We start from the raw sequence: 19,995 nt of genomic DNA on the forward strand, positions 1-19,995 counted from the left end.
TTTCTACAATGCTTAGGGGCATCTCAATTTATTAACAAATTAGTGGTTGATGAGAATATACCTTCAAGCCTTCAAGGGCTCAACTTAATGACTGAACCTGAAGTAGTCTTGTTATCAAGACAATGACGTCATAGGAGGCTGTTCTTAATCTATTTTCCTTGGTTTCAAATGTTTTAGTTCATGTGCAGATGACTTTGGTCTAATTCTGACACTTTGCCATTTATTCTGAATTCAGGAACTCCAATATTTCAGGAGAAGTAAATGATCATAGTGGTGGTTCTGCCTTTTTTTCCCTCTTTGTTTTCTGTTTATTCGGTTTAATTAAACAAATGTTTATTTGGCACATTACTATATAACACTTGTTATATAAGATTCATCCTATGTGCTGGGCATACAGAAAAAGACCCATACGCTACCCGCGTGGCATTTACACTCTGGTAGGTGTTTCTCTCTCTCTCTTTCACACACACACACACACACACACACACACACAGACACACACACACAGACACACACGTAAGCATCATTTTTCTATAGTGAGAATACTATAGGAGGAATATGTCCAGAGTACCTGGAGAGGAAGAAAGAATTCATTCTTCATGGACAAGTCAAGTAGTGCCTCAAAAAAAAAGGTCACATTTGAGCTAGGCCTTGGAGGAAATATTTTTAGGAGCTGGGAATGGAATTCCAGATTCAAGGACATTCCAAGAAGGAGAATAGTATCAACACATGGCACATTGTGGAAATGCATGGTGTGTGCTGGGAAACATAAGTGATTTAAGATCTGGGAGTGACATGTTCACACTTTTTAATGTAACACTTTTTAGATGAGTCTTTTTTTTGTTTTTGTATATTCATACAATGAGTGTGTGTGGCAAGGTGAGGGACACAGAGAAATAACACTGGGCTTTGCCCTCAAGAAATTTTCAGTTTCACTGGAAAGCGATGGCAATTAGAATTGTCTGGGAAACAATATACACATTTAAAAATTTGATGTGTATTCCCTCTGGTTATAAAAATACTATTCTCATTGAGAAAATTATTGTAACAGTTTTCTGCATGGCTTATGATTTTGTAACAAGGAAGCAAAATGTTTTAGTCTGCTTTTATCTTTTAGAAGAGTTATTTGAAAGGCATTTAGGATCATGGGATGCTAAGATTGTAGGTGGCATGTCTGTACTATGATAAAGTCAGTCTTGATTTCCTGTCTGAGGAGGTTTCTGACTGGTAATGCTTCCCTGGGCAACGAGGCACAATTGAATGCCGTCTCTTCCATGAAACCTTTCCACCTCCTACAAAGAAGTAGTTTTCCTATCCTCTCAGTTCCCATAGCTTATTTTGTTGTTGTTTGATGACAACTTGTATATTTTCTTTAATATAGTGCTAGTGTTTTTTTTTGTTTGTTTTTGTTTTTGAGACGGAGTCTCGCTCTGTCGCCTAGGCTGGAGTGCAGTGGCGCAATCTCGGCTCATTGCAACCTCTGCCTCCTGGGTTCAAGTAATTCTCCTGCCTCAGCCTCCCAAGTAGCTGGGACTACAGGCACCCGCCACCACACCTGGCCAATTTTTGTATTTTTAGTAGAGATGGGGTTTTACCATGTTGGCCAGGATGGTCTCGATCTTTTGACTTCGTGATCCACCTGCCCCTGCCTCCCAAAGTGCTGGGATTACAGGCGTGAGCCACCGCTAATGCAGGGCTAGTTTTGTAGTTGTCTGATATTCTACATTGGAAACATTTTTAGATGTTTTAATCTCTATATCCCCCACGTGCCTTATACATTTTAGGCGTTCTGTAATAATTTCTTGAATGACCTGTGTTTCCTTTTTTGGTGGATACAATATTGAGAAACTGCCTTGGGAATAGAGAAGGTCACATACTTTTTCAAGAAACATTTGTAAAGTGTTCTTTAACTGTATTCATCCTCCTAAGAATCCTGTGAGAGAGGTTGTCTCCCACTTTACAGATGAGGCAACTGAGGCTTAAAGGGATCATATAGCTCAGAACTGCAAGAAACTTTGAATGTCATTTCATCTATGATTAGTGTCTGTCTGTAGAGGCAGGAAGGTGACAGAATGGTATAGATAAATAAGCCCTGTATAGAGATAGATAAGGCAGGAGTTTGTGGACAGATCCAGAGAGCATGCTTCTCTTATTCACCCAGCTTTTTCATGAGCCTTTAGCTTATTTTATTTTATTTTATTTTATTTTATTTTTTATTAGTGGTGACTCAGAACAAGAGCCTTTAGCTTTTAATGTTAGGGTTGAGGAGAGGAAAGAAGGAAAAGGAGAAGAAGTTACACAAAAAATTATGTATGAGCTGATTCTATTTTAGTGTACAAGACAAAAATCTTACGGTAGCAAGTGAAAAAAAGACAAGACTGGCTTAAGCAGGAAAAAGCTGGAAGGGACATTTATAGCTCCCCTAGTTGGGAAGTTCAAGAGTAAATATGGCCCCAGACACACCTGGATACAGGGCCTCAGGCAGCATCTCCAAGGCCTTTCTCTTTGGCTATCTCTTGGCTCTTCTGCGTAATCGGTTCCATTGTCAGGTAATGTCCCTTCTTCTACTGATAAGATAACTAGAAGAGAAAAAGTTCTTTCCTGGTATCTCCAGCAAAAGTTCAAAGATGAACTTTGATTGGGTCTTGGGCCTATCCCTAATTACATCTCTGTGGTCAAAAGAATGCTATGGTTGGCCAGGCTTGGTGAGGGGTGGGAAGTAGGATAGAGTCATCCAGTACCCCTGGGCCACTTAGAAAGCTTAAGAAATGGTTTTGGAAAGGAACTTCAGTATTTTACAAGAAGTAGAGGGATTGGGTGCTGGATGGACCAAAATAGCAATGCCCACTGCACATGGCCTAAGTGTGTAGCCCACATATGGTTCTGTTATTCCAATGAATAATAGAGTCATTCTTGACTTGACTTATACTTCTGGCTTGAGTGGCAGTGGCAGAAGCTGTGGTGTGGCTGGGAAGGGTTTATCTCACCTTCAGATTGGAGGAGATATGGATTGTTTGAATTTGAACCTTCAGTGAAGAGTTGACTAAAATGGTCCTTTCTATGTGGCTTTGGATCCTACAGAGTGAGACACTTGATTCTCTGGTTTTCACTCGAATGACATTTGACATTTGTAGGACAGAAAACTTTATTTCATTAGTATAAATGAGAAATTATGTTCCACTCAGAGTGATCCAGGATATTTTCATCTATAGTCTCCAGAATGGAAACTTGGCTTATTCAGCACTGGCTATCTCTGATGGTTAATGAAAGAAGGAAAAAAAAAAAAAAAAAAACTCGGCCGGTAGTCCACAGTGGGTCATGATTGCATGGCTGGAACTGTTATAAATTAAATAGCATTTTTATAATTATGCATAATTCAAATGATAAATTCCTCATTACAGTCATGACCTCATTCAATTTGTAAAGATTTTTTGTGTCTGCTGTGGACCATGCACCATGCTAGGCACTGGGGATATAGAAATAAAAGATTCACTTCTGGTCCTCAAAGAGCCTAGGTTCTAGGGAAGATGAAAACACAGAATTAAGATACTTTGGGTGGGGTGCAGTGGCTCATTCCTGTAAGCCCAGCACTTTGGGAGGCTGAGGCAGGAGTGTCACTTGAATTCAGAAGTTGGAGACCAGCCTGGGCAACATAACAAGACCTCATATGTACTAAAAAAAAATTAGCTGGGTGTGTTGGTGTTCACCTGTAGTGCCAGCTGCATAGAGGCTGAGGTGGGAGAATTGCTTGAGCCCAGGAGATCAAGGGTGCTGTGAGCTGTGATCACGCCTCTCACTCCAGCGTGGGGTGACAGAGTGGGACTCCATCTCTTAAAAAAAAAAATACACACACACACACACACACACACTCACACTCTGTGCATGAGGGCACATGAACTAGAGGGATATGCAGGCAGGATCCTCCTGGAGGAGGTGATCCTTGAACCATGACAATATTTACAAAGAGACAAAGTGGTTTATGGAAATGCAGGTGAAACACAGGGCAAGAGAGAGTGTGAGAGATGAGCTCTGATGTTTATATATGTTATTCTGAAAGGCGATAGGAATTCCTGACAATTTTAAGTAGGAAAGTAATATGGTTAGATTGACACTTTATTTTTTTAAGCAGGTAGTATATTTACATGGTTTAAAAATTTAAAAACATATAGAAGAGTATATAGTGAACAATTTTTCATTTACCCAGTAGCCTTCCCCTCAGACAACCACTGCATGCATTTCTTATATATTTCCTCAGACCTATGTTCTGCAAATATAAGTAAATACAAAAATATGTGAACCTGTATCCCTCAACCTACTTTCACGCTAATGACAGTATACCATACTTACCGTTTGTGTACCTTGCTTTGTTCTTGTAGCTCATCATGGTGAGATCTTTCCATATCAATATATCAAAAGCATCCTTTTATAGCCCCCTCTTCTTTTTTCTTTCCTATGGCTGCTTAATTTTCCATTTTATTGAAGGCCCACAATTTACTTAAAATGAGCCTACTATTGATGGACGTTTAGATTGTTTCCAGCCCTTTTCAGTTGGAAAATTGCGTTGGGTATAGTAGACTAACATTTTCAGAAGGATTAGTAGGGGCTTAAATATTTGTTGAATGAATTATTGAATGGAAGATAGATGACTTGGAAGCAGGTGGGGATGTGAAAGGAGACTGGAGACAGGGACACCAATTACAAGGGTTCTGCGGTTATCTGGGGATAGAAAAGAGGGAGAGATTAGAGAGATACATATTTAGGAGATCGAGTGAGACTAGGTGGCCTGTGTAATGTTGGGAGTAGGGGACGCGAGTATTCAAGGTTGATTTCTTGGGATAGTAATAATATATTAGACAAATAAAAACACATTTATTACATTCATAAATGAAAACAGCACCATTTTTATTGGGAAGTATATGCATAGAATCAAAGCAGCCACCAGCAAGGAAAGTCAGTAGAAATAGAAAGTAGAATCAATGATTGTGGATTCCTAATTTCTGTTTCTTCTGATGTTATTTTTCTAATGTTTCTGCCCTTATTGCTAAGCGACTCTCTTTTTTTTCCAACTAGTCATCTCTCCTTGACTTCTTTTTTTCTGCTTTATAATTTGAGCTCTTGTTTTTTAAAATTTTATTTTTAATTGACAAATAATTTTATAATAATTTGTAGGGTATAACGTGATGTTTTGATATATGTTTACATTGTGGAATGAGTAAATCAAGCTAATTAACAAATCCATCAGCTGACATACTTATATTTTTTGTGTGTGGTGGAAACATGTAAAATCTATTTTTTAATAATTGCGAAATATATAATGCATTACTTCTTATAGTCAACACTCTGTGCAATACCTCACTAAAGCTTATTTCTTCTATCTAACTGAAATTTTGTACTGTCTGATCAACATCTTTCCTTTTCCCATCTTCCCCTTTCCCCCAGCCTCTGATAACCACCATTCTACTTCAATTAGTTCAACTTTTTTAGATTTCACATATGAGTGAGATCATCAAGGCATTTGTCATTTTGTGCTTGGCTCATTTCACATAGCATACTGTCTGCTAGGTTCATCCATGCTGTCATAAATGACAGAGTTTTCTTCTTTTTTTTTCTTTTGAGATGGAGTCTAGCTCTGTCGCCCAGGCTGGAGTGCAGTGGCGCCATCTCGGCTCACTGCAAGCTCCACCTCCCGGGTTCACGCCATTCTCCTGCCTCAGCCTCCCGAGTAGCTGGGACTACAGGCGCCCGCCAACACGCCCGGCTAATTTTTTGTATTTTTAGTGGAGACGGGGTTTCACCATGTTAGCTAGGATGGTCTTGATCTCCTGACCTCATGATCCCCTTGCCTCGGCCTCCCAAAGTGCTGGGATTACAGGCATGAGCTTCCGCACCTGGCCGAGTTTTCTTTTTAAGGCTAAAAAGTATTCTGACATATATATATATATATATATTATATATAAACATTTTCTTTATCCATTTATATGGTAAGGGACATCTAGGTTGCTTCTGGATCTTAGCTATTGTGAATAATGCTGCCATGAATTTGGGAGTGTAGATATTTTTTCAGCATACTGGTTTTATTTCCTTTGGCCATATACCCAGAAGTGGGATAGCTGGATCATATGGTAATTCTGTTTGCAGATTTCTGAGGAACCTCCATATTGTTTTCCATAATCACTGTATTAATTTACATTCTCACCAACTGCGGTAGAGTTCCTTTTTCTCTACACCTTCTCCAGCTCTTGTTATCTTTCATCTTTTTGATGATAGCTATTCTAACAGGTGTGAGGAGATAGCCCATTGTGGTTTCAATTTGCATTTTCCTGGTGATTGCTTGTGAAGAGCATTTTTTCTTATATCTGTTGGCCGCCCATTGTGGTTTTAATTTGCATTTTCCTGGTGATTGGTTGTGAAGAGCATTTTTTCTTATATCTGTTGGCCATTTGTATGTCTTTTGAGCAATGTCTATTCGGTCCTTTGCCCATTTTTATATTGGGTTCTTTGTTTTCTTGCTATTGAGTTGAATTCCTTATATATTTTGAATATTAACCCCATATAAGATGCATGGTTTGCAAAGATTTTCACTCATTCTGGGATATCTCTTCACTCTGTTTCCTTTGCCATACAGAAGCCTTTTGGTTTGATACAATCTGATTTGTTTATTTTTGCTTTTGTTGCCTATACTTTTGGGGTCAAGTCCAAGAAATCTTTGCCAGGCCTGTGTCATGGAGCTTCTTTTCCCAATGTTTTCTTCTAGTAGTTTTACAGTTTCAGACCATACATTTAAGTCTTTAATACAGTTTGAGTTGATTTTCGTATACGCTGTGAGATAAGGGTGTAATTTCATTCTTCTACATGTGGATATTCAGTTTTCCTAATACCGTTTATTGAAAGATTGTCCTTTCTCCATTGTGTGTTCTTGGTGCCTTTGTTGAAAATCAGATGATGGTAAATGCATGAGTTTATTTCTGGGCTCTCTATCCTGTTCCATTGGTTTTTGTGTTAGCTTTTATGCCAGTACCATGCCATTTGATTAGGTTTGTAGTACATTTTGAAGTCAGGTAGTGTGGTACTCCACCTTTGTTCTTTTTGCTCAAAATTGCTTTGGCTCTTTGGGGTCTTTTGTGGTTCTGTACAAATTTTAGGATTTTTTTTCTATTTCCTTGAAAAATGACATTGGAATTTTGATAGGAATTACATTTTATAGAAATTACATTGAATCCCGGCCTGGGATTAATTTCTTAATATCTTTTTCAGATAGTTTGTCATTAGTATAAAGAAATGCTGGCTGAGTGTGGTAGCTCATGCCTGTAATCCCAGCACTTTGGGAGGCTGAGGCAGGTGGATCACCTGAGGTCAGGAGATTGAGACCATCCTGGCTAACACGGTGAAACCCCGTCTCTACTAAAAATATAAAAATATATATATATATATTAGCCTGGTGTGGTGGCGGGTGCCCATACTCCCAGCTACTTAGGAGGCTGAGGCGGGAGAATGGCATGAGCCCGGGAGGCAGAGTTTGCAGTGAGCCGAGATTGTGCCACTGCACTCCAGCCTGGGCAACAGAGTAACACTCCGTCACAAAAACAAAACAAAATATGGCATCTACAATCAGGGACAACATAACGTCTTTGTTTCCAGCTTGGATGCTGTTTATTTCTTTCTCCTGCCTAATTGCTCTGTCTAGGACGTCCGGTATTATATGGAATAGAAGTGGCAAGAGTATGCATCCTTGGCTTGTTCTGAATCTAAGAGGAAAAGCTTTCAATTTTTCCCCATTGAGTGTAATGTTAGCTATGGGCTTTTCATATATGACTTATGTTAAGGTACATTCCTTCAGTGCCTAACTTGTGAAGAGTTTTTCTCGTGAAAAGATGTTGAATTTTATCAATGCCTTTGCATATATTGAGGTGAACATTTGGTTTTGTCTTTCATTCTGCTAACATGGTATATCACATTTGTAGGTTTGCATATGTTGAACCATCCTTTGATCCTAGGGATACACCCCGCTTAATTTTGGTATATGATCCCTTTAATGTGCTATTGAATTCACTTTTGTTATAATGTTTGCATCTATGTTCATTAGGGATATTGGCCTGTATTTCTTTTTCTTCTAGTAGTATTCTTGTCTGGCTTTGGTGTGAGTGTAATGCTGGTATCATAAAATGAGTGTGGAAGTGTTTCCTCTTCTTCAATTTTTTGGAATAATTTGAGAAGGATTGGTATTAGTTCTTCTTTAAATTAGAATTCTGCCATGAAGCCATCTGGTTCTGGGCTTTTCTTGATGGGAGATTATTATTATTATTATTATTATTATTTGAAACAGAGTCTTGCTGTGTCGCCCAGGTTGGAGTACAGTGGCGCGATCTCAGCTCACTGCAACCTCCGCCTCCTGGGTTCCAGTGATTCTCCTGCCTCAGCCTCCCAAGTAGCTGGGATTACAGGCGTGTGCCACCACACCCGGCTAATTTTTTGTATTTTTAGTAGAGACGGGGTTTCACCATGTTGGCCAGGCTGGCCTGAAACTCTTGACCTCAGGTGATCCACCTGCCTCGGCCTCCCAAAGTGCTAGGATTACAGGCATGAGCCACTGCGCCTGGCCAATTTTTACAATTATTTGTTCAATTTCCTTATTTGTTATCAGTCTGTTCAGATTTCCTACTTCTTCTTGATTCAGTCTTGGTAGGCTGTATGTTTCTAGGAATTTATCCATTTTTTTCAAGATTATCAAATTTGTAGATATATAATTGTTTATAAGTAGTTTCTTATAATCCATTTTATTCTGTGATATTGAACCCTTGTTTATAGATGAGGGACTTGACAATTCCTAAGCTGCTGAGGAGTCGATTAATTGACTCACTCAAATGATTTGAAAATAAGACATTGTGTCTGTGAAGAGTGTATTTCTGACAGATGGTATGGTTGAAGGCCTGTGGTTTTTGAAAAAAGTTGAGATATAATTCATATAGCATGCAATACACTCTTTTAACATGTACAATTCAGTGGTTTTTAGTATAGTTATGAGGTGTTACAACTATGACTGCCTAATTCCAGAATACTTCATCATCTCAAGAAGAAACTCTATGCCCATTAGCAATCATTCCCCATTCCTGCCTCCCCCGAGCCTCTGGCAACCACTAATCTACTTTGTATCTCTTTGGATTTGCCTATTCTGGACATTTCATATGAATAGATTCATACAATATGTGGCCCTTTGTGATTGGATTCTTTCACTTAGTATAGTATTTTCAAGGTTCACGCATGTTGTAGCATGAACCAGTATTTATGTCTGAATATTATTCCATTTTATAGATATACCAAATTTTGTTTACTTATTCATCAGCTGATATACATTTGGATTGTTTCGCTTTTTGGCTATTATGAATAATGCTGCTATGAATGTTTTTGTACAAGTTTTTACATGGACATATGTTTTTATTTCTCTTGGGTATATACCTAGGAGAACTGCGGGGTCTTATAACTCTTTGTTTAGCTTTTTGAGAAACTGCCAGACTGTTTTCCAAAGCAGCTGAACTATTTTACATTCCTACCAGCAATATATGAGGGTTTCAATTTCTTCACATCCTCATCAGCACTTGTTATTGTGTCTTTTTTGTTATAGCCATGCTAGTGATCATGAAGTGGAACCTCATTATAGTTTTGATTTGCATTTCCCTAATGACTCATGATGTTGAGCATGGACCTGCATTTTTTAACTGAAAATTTTCAGTGTGATCCTCAGATCCTGTGCTCAGTGTTGGGAATAGAGCTGTGAATAAAGCTGCCCCAGTTGCTGTCTTCTTGGAGTTTAGAGTTCATGTGGGAAGGTAGATAGGAACAAAGTAATTGCAGTTAGGGTTTTTATAAGGAATTATACAAACATAGCCCCTTAGTAAACTTTAAAACTTTCTATTTTAGTGAGGTAAGCCTTTTTCATGATTGTTGGAGGCCAAAATTCATGCAGTGGTTATTTAAAGATATTATAGGTTGCATTTTTACATGTGCTTTTAAAAATAATTCAAAAGAAACAAAAGCATATGCGAATAAAAAATGTATAAAGAAAAAAGTGCGGCTGGGCATGATGGCTCATAATCCCAGCAGTTTGGAAGGCTGAGGTGGGAGGATCACTTGAGCGCAGGAGTTGGAGACCAACCTTGACAACATAGTGAGACCTTATCACTTAAAAAAAAAAATTAGCCTGGCCGGGCGCAGTGGATCACGCCTGTAATCCTAGCACTTTGGGAGGCTGAGGCGGGTGGATCACCTGAGGTCAGGAGTTCAAGACCAGCCTGGCCAACTTGGTGAAACCCTGTCTTTGCTAAAAATACAAAAATTAGCCGGGCATGGTGGTGGGTGCCTGTAATCCCAGCTACTCAGGAGGCTGAAGCAGGAGAATCACTTGGACCCGGGAGGTGGCGGTTGCAGTGAGCCGTGATCATGCCACTGTACTCCAGCCTGGGCGACAGAGCAAGACTCTGTCTCAAAAAAAAAAAAAAAATTAGTTGGGCATGGTGGCACATGTCTGTACTCCAGCTGTTTGAGAGACCGAGGTGGGGGGATCTCTTGAGTCTGGAAAGTCAATGCTGTAGTGAGCCCTGATCATGCCACTGCACCCGAGCCTGGGCAAAAGAGTGAGAACCTGTCTCAAAAAAAAAAAAAGAAAATGGAATATTCTCCCTACCTCTGCATTCTAGCCATTAGCAGCTTGGTGACTGTTATTCCAGACCTGTTTCCAATGCAGGTACAGATTTGTATCAAGTAGTGGTTTGATTAAGGAGATTATCTTCTTAAAGAATTTTCACTTCTTTTTGAGACGCGTGATTCACCTTCTTTGGGGTATAGAGAGATTTTTTCCTAATTTTACAGTTATTACTGTGGTGAAGATTTACTAACTATTGTGTGCTTCCTGGGTGCTAGGAACTTTACCCCTACGCAGGTACACCTTGCCTGTGATTCATGACTTCCTGTGTTTCACCTTTCATTGTAGATGGTCCCCATCCCTGCTGGAGTGTTTACAATGGGCACAGATGATCCTCAGATAAAGCAGGATGGGGAAGCACCTGCGAGGAGAGTTGCTATTGATGCCTTTTACATGGATGCCTATGAAGTCAGTAATGCTGAATTTGAGAAGTTTGTGAACTCAACTGGCTATTTGACAGAGGTAATGGGATTGGGGAAAGGAGGGAGAACTTGTTCTTTTCCAGAACTTTTAAGAATGCTTTAATAGCAGCTAAGATTGACTGACCACTTTTACCGCATTCTGTGGTAGAACTGTGTGAAGCATTTTACTGTATATATTTCATCTTAATTTCTCACAGCAACCCCATGAGGCAGGTTATTTTTCAGGTAGCATACTGAGGATTGGAAAAGTTATTTGCCCCACATCACACAGCTAGTTGGTGGTAGAGCTGGGATTCCAGCCTGGCCAGTTTGACTTCAGAACATGTGCTATAACTATTATGCTATATTGTGTTAATGCTTAATGTGTCAGAGAATACCACTGTCCACTAAAGCTTTTTGAGATAACAGATGGTATGTAAAGTAAGACCACTTTTCTTCTCAGTAAATCGCAGTTTGTTTTTTTCCAGAAGCATTTCATATTTTTTAAGTGATAAATGCAGAAGTGCAGCTTTTCATTTTCGTGACTTTATTCCAACACCTTGACAACTCACACATGCTGTGCTGTGGCAATTCCAGACATCATCTGGTGGTCACTGAATCACAAAGCAAGGTTCTGAAAGTGGATGTTGTCCTAAATGGGAATAGGAAGAGGAAAGCTTTCTAGTCTATGAATGTTTATGTCAGTTTCTGAAATATACTTATTTTATATGCTTTCCAGTTTTCTCTCACAAAAACCTTTACTTTTGTCTTCAGTTTGTGGGGTCCCTATTCTTTTTTTTTTTTAAGACCCCAAATGTCTTTTTGTAAATTATTACTAAATGAATAATTCGAGAGTGAATGTTTAAGGTAAAACAACTTTCAAATTTGGTTTTGCATTGTCACATTTCTTTGGAATTTTCTCAAATATACAAAGTGGTTAGAAACCTTTTTTGGGCCAGGCGCGGTGGCTCACACCTGTAATCCCAGCACGTCAGGAGGCCGAGGCAGGCGGATCACGAGGTCAGGCGATTGAGACCATCCTGGCTAACATGGTGAAACCCTGTCTCTACTAAAAGTACAACAAATTAGCCGAGCATGGTGGCGGGCACCCGTAGTCTCAGCTACTTGGGAGGCTGAGGCAGGAGAATGGCGTGAACCCGGGAGGCGGAGGTTGCAGTGAGCCGAGATCGGGCCACTGCACTCCAGCCTGGGTGACAGAGCAAGACTCTGTCTCAAAAAAAAAAAAAAAAAAACCGTTTTTGTACACATTTGTAATAAGCAGAAGTCCTTTTCCTTTTGGTTTCACAGAGATACTCTCAGCTCAGATTCCTCAATAGTTTACTGGAGTTAGAAGACTTCTAAAGAACCAGGGTTCTCCATGAAGATTATATAGAATAAGCAGAATTTAGGGCATCTAAAAACATGGATAGGGAAAAGTTATAAGTTGGTACAAAAGTAATTACGGTTTTTGTCATTACTTCTAATGGCAAAGACCGCGATTACTTTTGCAGTAACCTAATATATCTGGTTATTTACTACCCTCAAGCCAAAATGTAGTATTTCCTTCAATTATGATGCAAACAACAAACCACAGCAGTAGTAGCAGTACCTCTAACTTTGTTACCAGTAGAAATCCTGACATTTTTAATCATATTTTTGTTGTTGCAAGAATCTTGAAATATTGTTTGCATTCATCCCCACTTTGAAATATGATAATTATGAGACCTGCCATTAGATCTTATTTAATATATTAATGAAGAGCATATTTAATACTATAGCACTAATTTGTTTATTAATATTTTGATATAATGACTTTTCTTCATAATACTATTTATTTTATTTTATTTTTTTTTAGTGATTTTATTTTATGCATTTAAACATTTTATTCTGAGAAGGGGGTTCTTAAGCTTCACCACACTGCCAAGGAGCTCAAAAAGGACCAAGAACTGCCTTGGACAAAATGCTCTATTTTTTTTAATGGCACTCTTTTCTCATCTCTCCAGCTTCACTTTATATCATGCTCCTCTTGTATACTATGTTCTAGCACTGCTGGTTTTGTTTCTATTCCTTGAAAACTCAACATTCTTTCCCACCTCAAGAGCTTGGCCCGTATTTTCTCTCTGCTTGGAATTCGCAGTCCTCTTGCTTATCCCCCTTGTGCATGGTTGGCTCCTTCTCACTCTTGAGTCATCTCAGCTTAAATGTCACTTTCTCAAAGTTTTTCATGACACTCTACCTTACAAGGTGTAGTAAAGTTATAATTATTTTCTTCCATTCGTTGTTTGGCTTGATTTTTTTCTGTGCTCCCACACTTAAGCACAATAAGGATAGGGGCCATGGCTATCTGATATTGACCTTATATCCCCTAATTTAGCCCCAAACTGGGCACATGGTAGGTGTTTGATACATGTTTGTTGAATAAATAAATAGCTTAGGTAGTTAATCATGGCAGTGTCACAAGGGAATGCAGGAAGAAGATTAGGGGTGAAGAAAAGATGGTAGCCTCCACTGCGGAAAAGGAGTTGGAGATGCTTGTAAGATCTGCAATATAAGGATCCAGTACTCAGTTAATTTCATCTAGTAAGAACAGGACAGCACTAGAGGTAGAGATTTGAGAGTCGTTTGGAGTACTGGCTATAGTTAATTTGATGAGATTGAAAGTTGTCCATCAACAAGAATCGATCAGTGTATCTCAAAGTGCATCTCTTGAACTACTTGTATTAGAACAACTAGCTGTGTGCTATTTACACATACAGACTCCTTGACCTTACCCTAGACCCCCAGAATGAGAATCTCTGGTGTTGGGGAGCAGCAGTATGTAGTTTTAACCAGCTGATTACATAATCTCAACTGCACAAAGCCTGAGAACCACTGGTGTAGTAGAAGTGCAGAGAGCCAAGGGCAGAGCTCTGGGGAGCAACAGTGTTTCAGTGGCTGAAACAAGAGCCCACGTATTTTAGGAGATGAATAAGAACACTCAGAAATGTAGGAGGAGAGTCATGGTTACCAAGGGACAAATGACCTAATTTTCAGAATAGGGTTACATGCAACAAAAATAATCAGGTGGATGAAGAATTGAGACACTAATGTTAAATAAAATCATTAAAATACAGATTTCCATTTGGTGCTTGAATTGGCCAGTTGAGATTTGTAAGCACGTTTGACTCCTTAGTGGAACTAGAATATGTCAGAATGTGAGCAAACAGTGCCATTTAATTCGTTTAGCTAGATTCAGGACAAAGGACAAAGCTTGATTATGTAATCTCACATGTACAGAATACTGTTTCCCAGAGTCATTTGTGATACTTGGGGAAATGTATTTCCTTCAGGAACAGTCACGTTCTCAAAAGCTAATCTTGTTCAGTCTGCATTCTTATCAGCTAAGTGAGTCTTAAATGAAAATTGTCTCTGTAAGTGACACAAACTTGTTTTAAGAGGGAGCCAGAGACTTTTAGGTCATTTCTGAGTCCTCTGGGAAGTCATAAGAAAGACTCAAGTTCAGTTGGACAAGAGGAATCACTTTAATAGTGTGGAGAGAAAATGGCACACATGGAACCCATTACTACAACCATTTCTGGAAAGAAAATGGCACACATGGAACCCATTACTACAACCATTTCTGGATTTTTATTTCCTACCTTCCTTATAGGCTGAGAAGTTTGGCGACTCCTTTGTCTTTGAAGGCATGTTGAGTGAGCAAGTGAAGACCAATATTCAACAGGCAGTAAGTAATGTTTCAACAGGCTCCTGTATTTCTCTAAGGCTCATTGAAAAGGGTTTGGGTGAAAAATCCAAACCACACATGTCACCTTCCTCTCCCTGTAACACCTAACCATTCTCCTGCTGAGGATTGACCCCAAATAATAGGCCCATGGACCAGGACACCTTATCTTAAGGAAAATGGGACAAGATGGTATCTGAGGAAGTGCTGGGTCTGCCTTGAGCTTCTGTCTTGTGTGCCAAGGAACACACAGTGTTGCTAGGTAGAGCTCAGTAGGCTCCAGACACTTCTGAGTTTCATTTACTTATAGCCATTTCTAGAATGGAGGGCTCAGTGAGAACCTTTAAAATTCTGTTCTAAAAGTCTCCATCTCCTTAGGTGCTGGTGTGGAGATAGAGCTTCCTTAAACATTTTTGAATTCATGGGATCAGAGTAGCATTCAAGAAAGGGGCCCTTTGTTCTGAATGTTCATAAAAAATGGAGGAGGTGAACTGGTTCTTTACATGCAGGGGTGTACCCTCCCATATGGAGGATCCAGGGAATGCAGATGAGGTGTGTTTTTCTCAGATATCCTGGAAGCAAACGGTGGAGTAGACTTCCACAAGCAGCTTTGTGATGAGTGGAACTTGGAATTCTTGTTCCAGACATTTTAGCAGGTTTGTGTATGTTTGAGTATTTGCTTGCTTACATGTCTCTTGAAAATATAAGAACAAGGGAAGGAGTGAGGGTAAGCTGAGAAGTTGAGGGTTCACAAAACAGAGGGTAGATAATGCAGAAGAGATAGAGATGGTGAGAAAGGGAAGGAAACGGGGGTCTGCCCACTTAAGGGAGGCTGATGAAGCTAGAGGCATTGAAGACAAAGGAATCCAGCCCTCATCTTCCTTTTTAATGCAAGTTGCCTTTTAGTTCCTGTCTGCACTTCATCTTTTTGGGTGGGCCTCACTCTGTCCTCTCTTGTGAGCAGCAGTGCAAGAAAAATTAAACTGTCCTGGCTTATGTTTTCTTTCTCTTAAAACTAATGTAGAAAAACGTGGGGGAAACAGTGAGGTAAAACAAGACTTGCTTTCAGATCATATATAGGTGAATTGAGCCACTTTTTAATATGTGTTTTAGATAAATGTTTGAAAAATGTGATTGAGCTCCATTCGAATTTCACAGCTTTCTTTGCTCCTTACAAGCTTATAAGTCTAATATGTAATCTGATATTCCCCCCCTACTTTTTTTTTTTTAAAAGGCTTTGAGGTCAATTTAGGCTGGTGTTGATGAGCCAGCAACTTGGGACATGTGCCTCATTTTAAGATACTGAGTTCAGGTGAGGGAGGGCGTTTGGGCTTATTTTTGTAATTTGCATTTTCAGATACAGGGCCTCTTGTCACTTGAGAACCTCCAAACACATTAGGTATGAAGACAGAGGTGGGTCATTGCTAAGCTCTGAAGGTGCCTGTTGAGTACGTAGTAAAGTGTGTGTGCTTGTAACTAGGATGAGGACAAGCAGCTCTCACTGGTTTGTAGTGTTGGTCACTCGCTTAAATGCTCATGATGGAAAAGCAAACCTTGTAAGCTTATTTAGAAAGGGCTGAACGAGTAACATAAATCTGTCGATGATCAGAGCTAAGTTTTTGTTTTTTTAATCCTTCGCATAAGGCCTGACTTACCTTCATTCACTGCACCAGACCTTTTTTTTTCTGTAACCCAGTGTCTCCAGAAGAGTAAGATGTGAGCTGACCTACAAGGTAAATTTGAGCAGTAGGGGAGATGATTTTGGGTAGTAGATTGGCAAGCCTCCAATCTCACTGAATCACAGAGTGAGAAAGCACTTTCCTTTTAGGTGTCTTTCAAGACTTGATTCAGTTAAAAAGAAAGACTTAAATCTTTCAAGTCTTTCAAGTTTGAGTGCTAGCATATCCTTAACACTTGACTACACTTGTTATTCTCCATTTTAACATAGAAGAGGCCTTGGAAGTGTCCTCAGGCTACTGTACCTAGTTAACAGTATTGTTTATTTTCATGTAATTATTTTAAGTGTTGCATTCTATTTATGACAGGTTATAAAAGTGAGATAAATTCTCCTTTTTTAAAAAAATCTTTTTTTTTTTGGTAAAATAAGACAAATACAGAAAATAACACAACACAAATGTACAGCTTACTGAGTTATCCTAAGGCGAATGCACCTGTAAGCATTACCCAGGTCCAGAATTAGAATTTTTCTGTCTTACCCTAGCAGCCCCATCCAGGTGCCACATCCTAATCATCACCCCCTCTCTGTCCCTAAAGTAGACACTTCTTTGCATTTCTTTATAATATTATTACCCAGGTGTACATCCCAAGTTTAATCTTGCCTATTTAAAGGAAATTTGTGTCTTTTAAGACTCTTCTACAGGTTTCCCTTTCATTGTGTTGCTTCCCCTTACCCCCTAGTTTTTCCTACAGTGATTTATCTATTGAAGAATCTAGGACATTTAGCCTGGAGACTTTCCTACAGTCTGGATTTTGCTGAATGCCCTGTCATGGTGCAGTTCATCTGTTCTCTCTGTCCTCTGTATTTCCTGCAAATTGATAGCTGGATCCCCAGGTGTGATCAGACTCAGGTTCGAACCCTACAGTAAGACATCAGATAATTGGTGGGTTCTTTCCCCATGAGGCACCTGATGTCTGGTGCTTCTTTTTATGATATTAGCGGCTGTTGATGCTTAGTGCCTAATCCATTAATCCACTGGAGGCCATAAGATGGTGTATTAGTCTCTTCTCATGCTGCTAGTAAAGACATACCCAAGATTGGGTAATTTATAAAGAAGAAGAGATTTAATGGACTCACAGTTCCACATGACTGGAGAGGCCTCATAATCATGGCTGAAAGTGAAGGAGGAACAAAGGCACGTTTTACGTGGTGGCAGGCAAGAGAGTGTGTGCAGGGGAACTACCCTTGGTAAAATCATCAGATCTCGTAAGACTTATTCACTGTCATGAGAACAGCACAGGAAAACCTGGTCCCATGATTCAGTTACCTCCCACCGAGTGCCTCCCACGACAGGTGGGGATTATGGGAGCTATAATTCAAGATGAGATTTGGATGGGGACTCAGCCAAACCATATTAGATAGTGATAATCTAATCTTTTTCATTTATTAATGGAGATCCTTTCATAAAGAGATAGTTCCATCCATCTACTATTTCTTAACCATTGTTGCAGGTCATACAGGAAAGATAAGTTAAATGCTTGATTCTTTACTAGCTTTTAAGATAATGAATTGGTTCCCTACTGTTCTTCAAAGGTGACCAATTAGAGTATTTTTTGATTAAATATTTCATCTTAAGATAATTATATGTTCTCATGCAGTATAAGAAATAATACAGAGAGATCTGGTGTACCTTTCACCCAGTTTCCTCCAATGGTGCCATCTTATATAACTATAGTACGGTTTCACAGCTGGAAAATTGAGCATTCATGTGACCCACTTGTTTTTGTCTGATTTCACCAGTTTTATATTATTCATTTGTGTGTCTGTGTATATATTTAGTTCTGTACAATTTTGCCACAAATGTAGATTTGTGTAATCACTGGATTTAAAAAAGTCTTCATGAACTCATGGATTTAAATATATTTTATGGCCAGGCATGGTGGCTCATGCCCGTAATCCCAGCACTTTGGGAAGCCAAAGCAGGATGTTCACTTGAGGCCAGGAGTTCAAGACCAGCCTGGGCAAGAGAGAGACAGACCCCATCTCTACAAAAAAACACAAAAAATTAGCCAGGTATGGTAGCATGTGTCCATAGTCCTAGCTACTTAGGAGACTGAGGTGGGAAGATCACTTGAGCCCAGGAGTTCGAGGTTTCAGTGAGCTGTGATAGCACCATTGTACTCCAGGCTGGGTGACAGAGTGAGACCCTGTCCCTGGGGAAGAAACAAAACAAAACAAAAACAAGCCATATTTTATTTTACACTGAAACCATGACCCGTTTTGAAGGTTTGGGCATATCTTTTTTTCCAACAGCTTTATTGAGATGTAATTTACATACTATAAGTTTCACCATACTAAGTGTATAATTCCATATTTTTTATATAGTACAGTTTCACAACTAGAAAGCTGACCATTGATACAACTCACGTATTTTGGGGTTTTATCAAAAATTTATCTATATCATCACAATCTAATTTTAGAACATATCTATCAGCCCTAAAAGAAACCACATGCCCATTTGTGGTCATTACCGATTCCCATCCCAAGTTTTAAGCAACTGTCCTGAGTCCTAGCAGTGCTTCAGTCCTAGTAGTCCTTCATGGCTTCATGGCTTCGTAGCTTTGCTTTTTGTAATGCCAAGATCTGCTCCCTGTCCTACCCCTCACCCTTAAAGCCATTTCTTTAAAAAGCTCTAGTATCTTTTAGTAGAAAATAGTATTTTGAGGACCCTGTCTAGGCCCTGAGTATGCTCATTGCTATTAGGTTGGTCATTGTTTCTAGGCCTCTGCACTGGACAGACTGAGATAAAATGCCAAAATGAGTTTACACTGATACTTCCATTTTGTGATTTTTAGTTTAACCTGTTCTATGTTACATCTATCTCGTTTCTTCCACAGCAGGAATCCTGGTTTTCAAGGACACAGGGGATGATAGACTAGTCCATAATCGCTCATTTATTTTATCCCAGGTTACATACATAATGGTCTCAATAATACTAATGCTACCATCCCCAGTGTAATTACTGAGAATAGGTTTTTAAAAATCCCAAACATTTATATATGCTTTTCCTATTTCTCCCCTAGTTTTAAAATACTGTACTATTTCTGTATTATTGAAACATGTCCATTATAGAGAGTACTCTTTGCATTTTAGCTCTCAACTAATCTCAGTTCTACAAGTGACTATACATGTTTAATACTCTCTGTGATCAAGTCTCTCTAGTCATTTGAATTGATCAAGCTCATTCTCAACTAGATTCTTCAGGAAGTGACCATGGGAACAATATGCCCTGAGTTTTTGCATGTTGATAACAGTTTGTTAGTGCTCTTTATACTTTAAAGTCGATTTTTCTGGATATGAAATCTTTGGTTCACATTTATTTTTCTTGAGTAGCTCACATACTTTTTTTTTTTTTTTCTGTTGGAATAAAGCATTGCTATTGAAAAGCCTGATGGTACGGCCGGGCGCGGTGGCTCACGCTTGTAATCCCAGCACTTTG

General features: G+C 39.2%; 1 protein-coding gene across 1 annotated transcript in view; it reads left to right on the forward strand.

Moving 5' to 3' along the window:
* The window catches only part of SUMF1 (sulfatase modifying factor 1), a 101,174-nt gene that overhangs the window by 2,389 nt on the left and 78,790 nt on the right, over positions 1 to 19,995 (forward strand). The window contains exons 2-3 of the mRNA XM_003264918.4: positions 10,985 to 11,158; positions 14,747 to 14,821. Coding sequence (XP_003264966.2) covers positions 10,985 to 11,158; positions 14,747 to 14,821 — 249 coding nt within the window. The remainder of the gene's footprint in view (positions 1 to 10,984; positions 11,159 to 14,746; positions 14,822 to 19,995) is intronic.

Source organism: Nomascus leucogenys, chromosome 21 (assembly GCF_006542625.1).
Source record: "Nomascus leucogenys isolate Asia chromosome 21, Asia_NLE_v1, whole genome shotgun sequence".
Taxonomy (NCBI): Eukaryota; Metazoa; Chordata; class Mammalia; order Primates; family Hylobatidae; genus Nomascus; species Nomascus leucogenys.